This window comes from Poecilia formosa, unplaced genomic scaffold (assembly GCF_000485575.1).
Source record: "Poecilia formosa unplaced genomic scaffold, Poecilia_formosa-5.1.2 Scaffold114, whole genome shotgun sequence".
NCBI lineage: Eukaryota > Metazoa > Chordata > Actinopteri > Cyprinodontiformes > Poeciliidae > Poecilia > Poecilia formosa.
The window spans coordinates 186,507-199,089 of record NW_006800053.1 but is presented as its reverse complement, the minus strand read 5'-3'; the positions used below and the strand labels follow the sequence as shown (position 1 = coordinate 199,089).

General features: G+C 40.5%; 1 protein-coding gene across 1 annotated transcript in view; it reads left to right on the top strand.

The window, feature by feature from the left end:
* The window catches only part of sox10 (SRY-box transcription factor 10), a 30,210-nt gene extending 21,130 nt beyond the window's left edge, over positions 1-9,080 (top strand). The window contains exons 2-4 of the mRNA XM_007560231.2: positions 1,880-2,751; positions 5,504-5,772; positions 6,454-9,080. Coding sequence (XP_007560293.1) covers positions 2,321-2,751; positions 5,504-5,772; positions 6,454-7,253 — 1,500 coding nt within the window. The 5' untranslated portion in view covers positions 1,880-2,320 and the 3' untranslated portion in view covers positions 7,254-9,080. The remainder of the gene's footprint in view (positions 1-1,879; positions 2,752-5,503; positions 5,773-6,453) is intronic.
* The last annotated feature ends 3,503 nt before the right edge of the window (positions 9,081-12,583 follow it).

Sequence of the window (12,583 nt, the reverse complement as noted above, 5' to 3'; positions counted from 1 at the left end):
CGCTGCAAAACTTTTTTTTGTTTTGTTTTGTTTTGTGTTTTTGACGTTTTATCAATTTAAGTCCTGCTTCATTATTGTTAAGATTCCTGGAATCATTAGAGCGACAAGTGCTGCTGTTGCAGACGGATTTCTTGATTACAACGTCGACCATTTATTTATTTATTTATTTATTTATTTATTTACTTACTTACTTATAAAAACTTTGCGCACTTTTTAAAATCATATTTAGTTTTTTTATCGTGGTATGTTGCAGCTCGGATGAACCTGGCATAGGAAACAAAACAAAACAAAAAAAGTTTTGCAGCGAGCAAATTAAGGCCAACTTATTGGCCAGTCAGGCGGTGATAATGAGATGCCGTCGCCCAAATTCATTATGCCCAGTAAATGTGCTTAATAGCCTAATGAAAACTAGCAGCAGATTCTAAAGTTTTTCTGTTTTTTTCTCTCCCGAACACAATGTTGACTATCTGACAATAAAGTCGGACATAAATAAGAGACATAAACAAGCAAACTGCGGCGCTATAAATGTCGTTTGGTACCTTTTACGCACGGCTTTTACGCACTGACATCTCTTGGGACCTGATGACAGCCTGCTAATTGGGACTTGTAGTCCAGGTGGTGAGCGAGTTTCAAGAAGTTGGACAGGTGGTGGAGCTTCATCCACCCGTTTTCTGGAAACGAACACCGCCGACACCCGTTGATTAAATGCTAGTTTTTCAAACACGTTTATCGAAAGATACGGTTAATGCATCCACTTAGGTTAACGAGAGGAGTCCATTTCACTGAGAAAACGACTGTAGACCTTTATCTCGTTTTACAAAAGCGCTGTCTAGTTTGCTAACACGTAAAGGAAACGCACGCGCACGAGGTTTATGTTTTCCAGCGCCAGTCGGTCCCAATCTTTTCCGCTTCCTGTAAGTAATAATATATAGCGAAAAAAACCGAATACCATTTTGTGACTTAATTAAAGGCGTCTTGCTATGCAAAAATGCTCACATTATTTAAAAATAATAATAATAATAATCCACCTTAGGAACTTTTTAAAAAACTTTGAACTCCCTGTGGTTTGTGCTTTTAAGTCAGCTCATTTTAGTCCCACCTAAAAGCAGTGTCCATTTAAAATGCTAGAACAAAGACCATTTCTCTTTTATTAATTTCAGCTGTTAATTTCATATTTTTTTTCTGCATGGTTGGCTAAAAGATTGAGCGGAAAAAAACGAGAAATTAATGAATAAGCAAATAAGTCAAGGGATTACATTCTAAATTCTTCTAAATCATGAAATTCATTTTTGTAAAGAACATTGTGCATACTTTCTGAAAAGTTATGCAAATTTAAAGGGGCCATGGCATCCACTAGGTGGCGCAGCAGCTTGTTTGCGGAGTTGGCAGCAACATTTTATGTAGAATAATGTAGAACATTGTTTATAGCTTTATCTAACTGTGTCGGAATGAAGATAATTTTTCAGTCATTTCAAATTGGCAACGAAGAAGCGCCTAAAAAAGTACACATAAGCATAATATTTTTATTATTATGAATTTAAGAGTGGAAAGGGCAAGTTTTAATTAACTTTACTATTTATTTATGTGGTTATTCCGCTGTGATAATTTTTCTCTCTTTTTTTGCGTCAATTTAAGATTATCAGTGCCCCCCCGCCCCATTAGGCAACTTTTTTTCGAAATTTTTCGGAGACGCCCATGTTCAAGTCACACAAACACTAGTGAAATATTAATAATAATAATAATAATAATAATAATAATAATAATAATAATAATAATAATAATAATAAAAGATAACTTTTTCCATATGTGGTGGAATATTACACGATAAACCAGCGGGATTTGCTTAGTTGATGTTAAACTCAAACATTTTCTGTTCCAGGTCCTCGCTGTTGGATTTCGACCGCAGGACACCCGCAGGAGAGAGAGAACGGGAAGTCAGGAAGGAAGTGGGACTAGGTGAGTTTGGCACGGACCGCTGTCCATTAGCAGGTAAACTGGGGTCCAAGGTGCGCACTGAGCCGCCTATGATACCAACAACGCGGATGGAAAGAACTTTAATGTGGAACCCTCACAGAGTTTTGCAACGCAGGCTCAGAGTAGAGACAGACTGGCAGTTTATATTATAATTTCATTGGAGGCCAAAGAGACAGAAAGCAGAGCTGCCGCTCGGTGAGTCATTCTAAGGTAAAGAGGGAGAAGTCGGAGGCTGACAGGTAGAGCTGAGCTTTCAGGAACAGAGTTTGGTACTCCGGAGGAAAGAGTGTGTGTGTCTGAGAGAGAGAAATAGAGAGGGACAGAAAGAGAAAGAGGGGCAAAGAAGATGTCCAGAGAGGAGCAGAGCTTTTCAGAGGTGGAGCTCAGTCCCGGCATGTCGGACGACAGTCGCTCCCTGTCCCCGGGTCATTCCTCCAGCGCGGCGGGGGGAATCGACTCGCCCCTCCGCGGGCAGCAGCCGCAGCTGGCGGCTCTGGACGACGCCTCGGCGGGCTGCTCCTCCGTCAGGTCGGACGACGAGGACGAGCGCTTCCCCGCCGGCATCCGCGAGGCGGTGAGTCAGGTGCTCAACTGCTACGACTGGACCATCGTGCCGATGCCCGTGCGCGTGAGCGCCGGAAGCAAGAGCAAGTCGCACGTGAAGAGGCCAATGAACGCCTTCATGGTGTGGGCGCAGGCCGCGCGGAGGAAACTGGCCGACCAGCACCCCCACCTGCACAACGCGGAGCTCAGCAAGACCCTGGGGAAGCTGTGGAGGTGAGGGCCCCACACCGCGCTGCTGGTGTCTTATGTTACCGTGTTGAGTTTTTGCGGAATCTCATGAACTTCTCAATATTTTTCAGATCTCACTAGGTGCTACTTATATGGAACGTTTTCTGTTTACTTTCTCTGGACTTAGAGGTTACTTTCCAGATGTTTCTATTCTCTATTATCAGCAAAGTGACAGTCCTAATTGCTAAAAACAAACTGGACTTCTTTTCTTAATTCGAAAAATGTTTCACATCTAACCTGGAAGCCTTCTTCAGTTCTAGCTATAGGCTCATAAGTTGTATTTAAATAAATAAATAAATAAAATAGATTAATCCTGAACGGAAGTTAAATGTTGTAACTTATCCAAGGGTTTTCAAAGAGTTGTTGTAGATGCTGATGACAGTGGAAAGGAAGAAACTCCTGTAGCGGTCTGTATTACAGGAAATGTGACGTAGCTGCTCTCCAACATGCTGCCACCTTGAGGTGTGCAATTCTGGAATACTCTAGAATTGTAATAGATGAAAGTCTATTAAAAAGCTGATGAAAGTCGCTAGTAAGTTTCTGGAAAGCAACCACAAGGTTAAAAGTTCCTGCAAGTTGCCCAAAAGCAAACTCTTAAGTTCTAGGAAGCTACAGGAGCTGTTAACATAGTGCCACCAGCAAAAACCCCCAAACATTATTAAAAAAAGCTACGTGAAGCATTGAAATGGAAATGTGCATGAAGCATTTGCATTCGCCAGTTATCAGGAAAAGGGATGATCTACGTGTTTTTTAATATCCCATCGTAAAAGCTGTTTTTACATGTCACAGACTCTATTTACATTTGGACAAACAAAGACACTGAAAGTGTGACTTGGTCAGTCCTGTTGATCATCTCCAATCACTCATCAATACCTTTAGATTTAATTTTGTGGATTTTTTTTTTTTTTTTTTACTATTCACTTTTTTAACATTATTAGGTTGTTTAGATGGAAGGCCACCTTGTGTTTTCTGTCTGTTCGACAATTTTTTTGCTTTGGAGAGAGGTTACAAATATTTATTATTTTTCCTCTTGGTACATGAAGATACCTGCTATGCTTATTTATGAAAAAAAGAAATAGTCCAACACTCACTTTTTTCTATTTAGCTTGTATTATCCCAAAGCATCACTTAGAAACACAGCTCTGCTGTTAGCATTTTGTTGGCCTCGTTTGGTCACAGCTCACCAACTTACATCTATCGTGATCACATGGCCACGGCAAAACATTGTTGAGGGTTTATCCTCTGTCAAAAAACTACATGTTTATTTCAAAACTTTGAACTGAAACCAAAAGTTATCCCCAGAAATCTTATTCTAAATTTCATGCTGTGTCCAGTAGCTGAGAATGACCCATCTTCACATGTAAACAGCTAACATCTAAAGTTTCATTTAGGCAGCTAAGTGTGATAGCAATACTCAATTCAAGGCATAAAGTTCACCAAAGTTAAAGGAATCAAACTTGATCGGATCAAATATTAATCAGATAAAAGCTGACCTTGGGCTCAGTCAGGATGAGTTAATTGGTCCTGGAACACGATAAACAGGGAGGCTCAGGGAGGTCAGGGGTTTCTCATGCCAGTCGTAGTAATAGAAGGAGCTCAGTTCCGTGTTCGCAGACAGGATGCGACCTTGGCCTTTTTATTTCATTACTGTCCAGCAGTCAAAAGCCCCCTGGCAGGCAGCTCAGTGGTGCACTTGGATTAAATTAAGCTATCTGGGGGGAAAAAACAAAGAGAAAACGACACGCGGCACAGTTTGTTAAAATGCAAAAACACATTAAATTTATCTGAAGTAGATCATATTTGAATTGACTTGTCCTTATGGTATACAGGGATTTGCAAAAGTGATTCTAATAAAGCGAAACAAAGTACTGCATAACTGTGTGTTTATACTTTTTATGTTAAGGCTCACCTTCCAGACAAACACTGACCCTAAATGCCCTGACCTACAAAGTGACGGCTTAATTTAAGCCGTCACTTTGGAATTAAAGTTTTATCACAATAAAGTTTTACCATGATATTTTGACAATAAGAAATATTTATTACATAGTTTTTAGGTAACCATATGACTGTAACTGTGTGTCACAGCAATTATAGCCCCACAAACACAAATACCGCTCTTGAAAACATCTATATTTCTAATGTGTTTCTTTAGGACACCAGTCACATAAAGAAGTGTAATTTGTATCACTAAGCTTTACATGGTATCTGAATTTTCAAATGTACTGGTATTTATTGATGCTTTTATGGAACAAACATATATAATAAAACTATCAAACCTGACAATAAGGGCAGTTTTGGGAGAGTTTAAACATCATTAATTGGAATTTATCGTAAGAGCGATAAATCTATCATGATAAGAAACTTAGCATGATCTTCACGTGATAAGTGAAGATCATGTGATCATGATATCATGAAGATCATATCATGATAATTTATATCTTATCATGATATTATTTATCATGATAAGATACTTATGATAAATGATAAACAATACAAAGAGGGATAGGAAAATATTTCAGTTTCTAGATGTGCAAAGCTGGTAGAGAAATATCCTAAAAGACATTTGAGTTAAATACAACTAAAGCCAAACATTTTAAATTAATACTCATATCTGACTTTCCTAATTTATAGTGCTATGTAAACATCTTTGAAATTCTCTAGGTGTATCCAATTTAGGATTGACTGCATAGCCTTTATCTTTGTAAACATCCCTTTAAATCTCTTCTTCTTGTCCAAGGCTTCTCAATGAGAGTGACAAGCGACCGTTCATCGAAGAGGCCGAGAGGCTGAGGAAGCAGCACAAGAAGGATTACCCGGACTACAAATACCAGCCGCGACGCCGCAAAAACGGAAAGCTCGGCTCCGGGTCAGGAAGTGAGGCCGATGGCCATTTGGAGGGTGAGGTCAGCCACAGCCAATCCCACTACAAGGGCCTCCACCTGGAAGTGACCCACAGCGGGGGAGCCGAGTCCCCTCTGGCTGATGGGCAACACCCTCATGCTGCAGGTGGGCTGCAGGCTCCCTCCTGTTGATACCCCCCAGATACTGTCTCTGTCACACTGTTAGAGTGTTTTCACACCTGATAGTTCGGTAGATTCGGCTCAATTGGGGAATAAAATTACAATATTTGTTACATTTTCTACTGGTCAAATGAAACAAACATTTAGAAAAATCTGTTCCCCTCCCCGCCTGTGGGGGCACTGCACCGAGAACCACTAGAGGAAACGGTATGAAAACATCTGAAGAAGACAACAAGTACAACTTCCTTCTTTGTGAAATGTAAACAAAAACGGAGTAGCATTGGATTCTAGCAGTTGTAGGATTTCTCTTTTAACTTTTGTAAAAGAACACAAACCATTTCACCCACTAGCGATAGACACATTTGTTTTGGTTGTATTTACCAAGAATACCCTGCGTTATGATCTACTTCCTGCTTTTGGAGGTCCGATTGCATCCACCCATGCAATCGGACCAGATTTCATTTTTTTGGTTTTTATCAGAGTTCACTTGTGTATACATCCCCAAATGAATTGAACTTTCTAGGCCAACGAACTGGATTCCAATAAAAATAGACTGAACAGGGATTGTGTGAATTCACCCTTAGATTCAACTGCAAAAGAAGGCACAGTGAATGTTTTTAGTCTGCAAAGCTAAAAATGCGGTAACAACCTTACTGTGTCTTTACAGGTCAGAGCCACAGTCCTCCCACACCTCCCACCACTCCCAAAACCGAACTTCAGTCTGGAAAGACAGGAGATGGTAAGAGGGAGGGAGCTGGGAATGGTGGCACGCGGAGCACAATGGCAGCAGAAGGAGTTCCTGGATCTGGCAAACCTCACATTGACTTTGGTAATGTGGACATCGGTGAGATAAGCCATGAGGTGATGGCCAACATGGAGCCATTTGATGTCAATGAGTTTGACCAGTACCTTCCCCCCAACGGGCATCCAGGGGTTGGTGCAGCACCAGGAGGAGCTGCAGCAGCAGGAGGAGCTGCAGCAGCCTCTCCGGCCTCTCCGTATGCCTATGGCATTTCATCGGCTTTGGCTGCAGCCAGCGGTCACTCCGCAGCCTGGCTCTCCAAGCAGCAGCAGCAGCCGCCGCAGCAACATCACAGCTCCCCACTGGGCTCAGATCCATCCAAGGCGCAGATCAAGAGCGAGGCCGGAGGTTCTGGGTCTCACTTTGCGGAAGCAGCCTCAGTAGGTGCCCACGTCACCTACACGCCGCTCAGCCTTCCCCACTATAGCTCTGCTTTCCCCTCATTGGCCTCAAGGGCTCAGTTTGCAGAATACGCCGACCACCAGCCTTCGGGGACATACTACGGCCACTCCGGCCAGGCTTCAGGGTTGTACTCTGCCTTCTCTTACATGGGGCCTTCGCAGAGGCCTCTGTACACCGCCATCACTGACCCAACCAGTGCATCGCAGTCGCACAGCCCCACGCACTGGGAGCAGCCTGTCTACACAACATTGTCGCGGCCATGACAGACGGCCAGAGCAGAATGCGCCGGTGCAGGTTCAGCCCCAGTGTCAGACCAAAGCAGGAGAGGCGACTCCGTTTGCTATGACAGAGATAGAAGTGCTTTGGTCTGGGGGGAGTGGACCGGCACTGGGGAAGTCGGCTGGAGACCCAGAGGGGGAAACACCTTCTGATCTCGGCCAGGTGGAGCGCATGGTGTTACAGCACATGACTGAGTACCGAGTGTGGAGCTTTTGAATCGAATTTTAGTTGCCGCCGGCACTCGGTGTAGGAGTCTGGGATTGTAATGCCTTGGGTAATGCAAAGAAAAACACCCACCCAATACGACTGCAGCAGAGTTTCTGACTCTTCAAACATCGAAACTAAGCATGGGGATCAGGTTCCCGTTAGTGTGGAGACTTTACGTGAATTACAGCGGGCACATTGTCTTTTACAAGCCTCTTCCACAGTAATAAGGTCTTTATCAGGGTTTGAATGGTGTGACTAAATGCAAGCCAAATTCCTTTTGTTACGAAACGCATCAAATGCCACACAAACCGAGGGCCAATTCCTTCGTTGGCTTTCCACTCTAACTCAGGATTGACCTTTAATTACACAGAAAACCTAGAAAGCAGGATTTTATTCAGCTTAGACGTTAAGATATGTTAATCTGACGTCTCTTTGTAAACAAAATGAACAGTTAGACAAAGTGCGTTGTGTATCTACACAAAACCAACTTTACAACTTCGCACTATCATCAAGATAGATGACGCAGTGCATGTGAAGTTATAAATGCAAATGTCATTTATTTATGTAAACTTTATGTAAGCTGACCAAAGTTTTAAGACCAAAACTTTTGATGTTTTCTAAAGAAGAAACTGAATTTTTTTAGATGTTTCTCCCAACGTGACATCCAGAACTACCTAAGTAGACCTTCCTTGTTTGTTTTACTGTATAATTTTACTTGTATGTGTCAAAATCAACTTTTGCCTCATTATTTGTCCATTAGCACTAATTTTGATGACGAATTTTTTTTCTCAGCATGTCGATAAACTATTTTTATTGGTGGTGGAGGTGGGCCATCGAGAACACATTTCTAGCTCTAACTGTTGAATTTATGTTGAATTTATGACTAACTACACTGGAAGCCTTCACTGCTGTCTTTGCTTTTTGCTAAGAGCGTTATTATTCATTATGTAAAAGTTCAGTATTCAGTGTTTGACAGGCCAATGCTAAGTCGCAGCTGCCACTTGTGTTTTAATGCAGTCTGATATCTAAAAAAAAAAAAAGTGTTGTCCTTAATAATGCATGCTAATAATTGGTACAGAGGGGTAACACCTTCTAGACTATGTCACGTTTTTGTCATTGAGTTTTTAAATTATAACTTTTATGTCTCTTTCAGTTCATGCCTAATGTTTCTCTTCATTACAAATGTTTCTTTTTGTAATTCTGACATATCTGCATTTTCTGAGGACCTAATTAACCTTAAACAAAGGTCAAATAATAATAATAATGATAATAAATAATTTGCCATGTGTTGTTTGTATCACCATTGGACAACATATCCAAGCTGTTTATTTTCATTCTCTGTCTAACCTGTTTGTGCTTATTTGAACATTTGCCTTTGTTTTCTGAGTGCTGCACTTCTTATTTATGTGTTTCATATTATTTTTGCACTGCTTTTTCTCTTTTTTTATGACCCATATGACTAACATGGTTTGTGTTTTATGTTTTTTAGAAGCAGAGTATGGCTCAACTACATAAAAACAGGAACTAAAAGCCTTAACATGTAAAAATGTGCTGTGCTCCTTTACTTTCTATTGGAATAAAGCTATTTGTCTGCTTGAGCATAACACTGCCTCTTTAATTATTTATGTAAGAATATAAAACCTGTTTAACTGACCATAAACTAAAAAAAAGAAAATAAAATCAAATAAAACTAATACCACAGCTACATGGTATCAGTATTTGCACAATTGTTTGTTGCCTGATCTAAATGCCATTATTTGAAACAGAAAATTAACCAGCCAGGATTAGGTTACCAAAATACACATTTTAGACATGCCTTTGAACACTATTTACATAAAAAATATAAACAACAAAGATACACGGTAAAACACCGCTGATGCCATGATTCATCTGCAGTTTGGACACCAAGGCGTCTAGAGAGGCTACCGGCTGAGAACTGCGTCATCTGTGAGCGCTTTGGGACGGGGGAGGTGTCCATGGCAACACCCGCGATTTATTTAGATGAGTTACGACGATATCTTCTTTTACGTTACACTTTCCAGGAGCAGAAGATTAAGTTTCAACCTATTTGCTTTGTTTGTATAAGTAAAACCAATGTGTTCGATACATTTGAAATCAGATTTTACTCACGATTCTAGTGATCTTGGGGGCCCCCTGCTGGTGTGGAGACCCATAGCAGCTGCTTAGTTTACTTGAAAGTTAAAGTATTACGTTTTCCAGGCACATAATGCTATTTCATAGCATAATCGAGTAGCTCTGTTACATTCAGTTGTAATAAAACATGCTCTATATATGAAATATGATTTAAAATAAATTGTACTTTTTGATTTAATGCTTTGAAATCAGGCCTCTGCCACTTTAAAAAAATCCTGCTCTTTCTGAAACCAAGTTATCTGTTTTTCAATGAATAATTGTATTGAATTTCTACAACAGAATGACACTAAAAGTACCAATGATATATTTTAGATCTATTTTTCTGATTTATTTTCCCCACAACTATCAACTCTCCATAGCAGAAAATGCATAAGTTTATGCAAAAGTTTTGTTATTCTTCATTTGAACACCCAAGAATAGAAATATGTTATGTTTGAAATCCTATAGCAGATATTTTCCAAAAACATGAATTGTCTTTTAAGAAAAAAAGAAAGTCATTAAACATTAACTGTTTTGAGTTTTATGTAGCTGAACTGAGGGATAAAAATGTTGCACATCCTATTCCACTGAGTCAATAGGAGCCACCTGAGCTGTGAATCGCTGCAGCTCTTCCAAAGTTAACATGGCTTTTGGCTATTTCTCTGTTTATTGCTCTCCCTAAGTTGAAACTACTGTGATAAAAGAAGGAAGTATAAATATTAATCCCAAAATTTCCTCCAAGTTGACTCACATGGGAGATTCAATAAAGTCAAGACCCTTATTGCAATCATTGTAATTTTATCAGTTTTTTTTTAATTGAAGGTATAAAAGCTGGCGATAAATAGCCAGTTTACTCCAGCTGATAAACAGGTTTGCTAACAGAGACTCCCTGCTCTTCCCTCGTACAACCACCACGCACATGCAAAGTAGCCAAACAGTCCCTGTATTGTTTTTTGTTTTTTTTGTGGGAATGAGTTTGTTGTTTGGGTGGAAACATGCAAGCTGGGTGTGGGGGGGGGGTAGAGGAGGTTTTAGAGTTTGCAAGAATCAGGATTACCAGCTTTGTTGTAGAAAAGACTATTTGTGACTCTGTGGAAAAGATGGAGGAATCATCTGCAGTGGCGTGAAAACTGTTCCGTCACAAAATGTCTGCTGTTTTTGCTTTGTGGTGACGTTTGAAATCAGACGGGAGTTTTTAATTTTACTTTCTTACTTCTGTCAACAGATTTTCAGGGCTTTGTGTCGGCCAATGTAAAATACTTTTTGTCCCTTTGTAATTAATGTGGAGGTGTGACTAGGACTCCATTTGGAAGACCCAATTTTAGGATTCAGAAGCGTTTCTGGAATCGTTGCCTCAGGCTGACGCTTTGCTCGTCTCATGAGAGGGCAGCCCATGTGATGCTCACCCTACCAACCACTATGAGGTCATCGGGCCACCTTAAAGCCAGCAAACAAGATGATTTTTGTAGCCGAATATTCATGTTTTGACCATTAGTTTTCTCAGTTATGGTTGCTACGTTCTCTCTGTTTGGTTTGTTCAGATCAATCACGTTTTCTCTTGTTGACTTGTTGCACTTTAGGAAACGGGTTTTTATGGTTTCTGACCAATTGGCCCAAAGACAATTAAACTCATTGAAAATGGCGGACTCGTAATATTCTGGGTTTTAAGTGAAGTTGTTGGACTACATTGTTGTCGCTCTGTTCCGCGTCAGATTTTGTCTTTCAACTCAGTACATTTCCTTGGTGCGATCCAAATTCTGCTTCTTTGGGTTTCTGACAATGATTAGATACTTAAATCAAAAAATTATTTTAAAAACAGGTTGCCGGCCTAAATATCCCTTCTCCAGTGTTGCAAACTTTACTAAACGTTTTGCGTCTTTCACTCCATCTCAGAGTGAACCTGACAAGCAAATTGGGCTTATTTCGTAGGTAAGCACTGGAGAAAGCGACGGGGAGGGAGAGAGCAGGGAGGACCGCAGAGAGTAATGGTCCCTTTGTGTCCCAGTGAAGCTACAGGCGAGGTAGTTAGTTGGGTAAGGCTCCCTCTTTCCTTCCCTCCTCCCCCAACGTTCCCATCAATGGCCCTCTTTGTCTTTCCAAAGTATCACACAGCCGATTAAACGGAGGGAATTAGGAGTCGGGCTTAACCCGCAGTACATCGAGAAACACTAACAAATGTGCAAAACACCAGAAATCTAAAATATCGATCTAGGAATCCAAAGCCAATCATACGTCCACACACAAAATACGTCGAAGTCTTCAAATTCACAAGAGCCAACTTAAGGGGGCGGTATCGTGTAAAATCATTTTTTTTCTTTACATCATGATGTAATGTTATTCCCTCATCAACAACACACCTGGTGTGTTGTTTTGATTCTTTCACGAATGTTTGACAAATCTTTTGATCTCCATGGCAACCATTCAGGGACCTAGCACCACCTTGATTAGTGTAGTTCCTCCTCGGAGCAGCAATTTCCAAACTTCTGTAGCTTCCGGCTCACAGAGCAGTCGTCTTCCTCCATTACTACCTCACTTAACTCCTTCAGACTAGCCAGCAGCAATTAGCAAATACTTGTGCATCTGTTCAACTTATTATATGAGCTACTTCTCATTGGAATGCTGGGGGGGGGAAAAACATTGTTAAAGGGTTAATAGAGGTTAATAGTGGCTCTTTGGATGATTCAAAGTTGAAGATTCAGGATATTTTGTGACAATATGGCTAATCCTGTCATATTTATTGTGATTAACCCAAATCTTTCTTATTAAACTCTTCTTTTTTCCTGTTGTAAAAAAGTTGGCACCATTAACTCAGAGCTCTAAGACACCTACTGCAATTGAGTCTGTTAGATTAAATCATATTTATATGTCAAATAAAAAGACTCAAGAACTGATGGTCCCAGAACGTCTCCATCCACTTTATAATCATCTTGCTGTTTTGTGACACAAAACAAAATAAACTGAAGTTTGTGGTCGC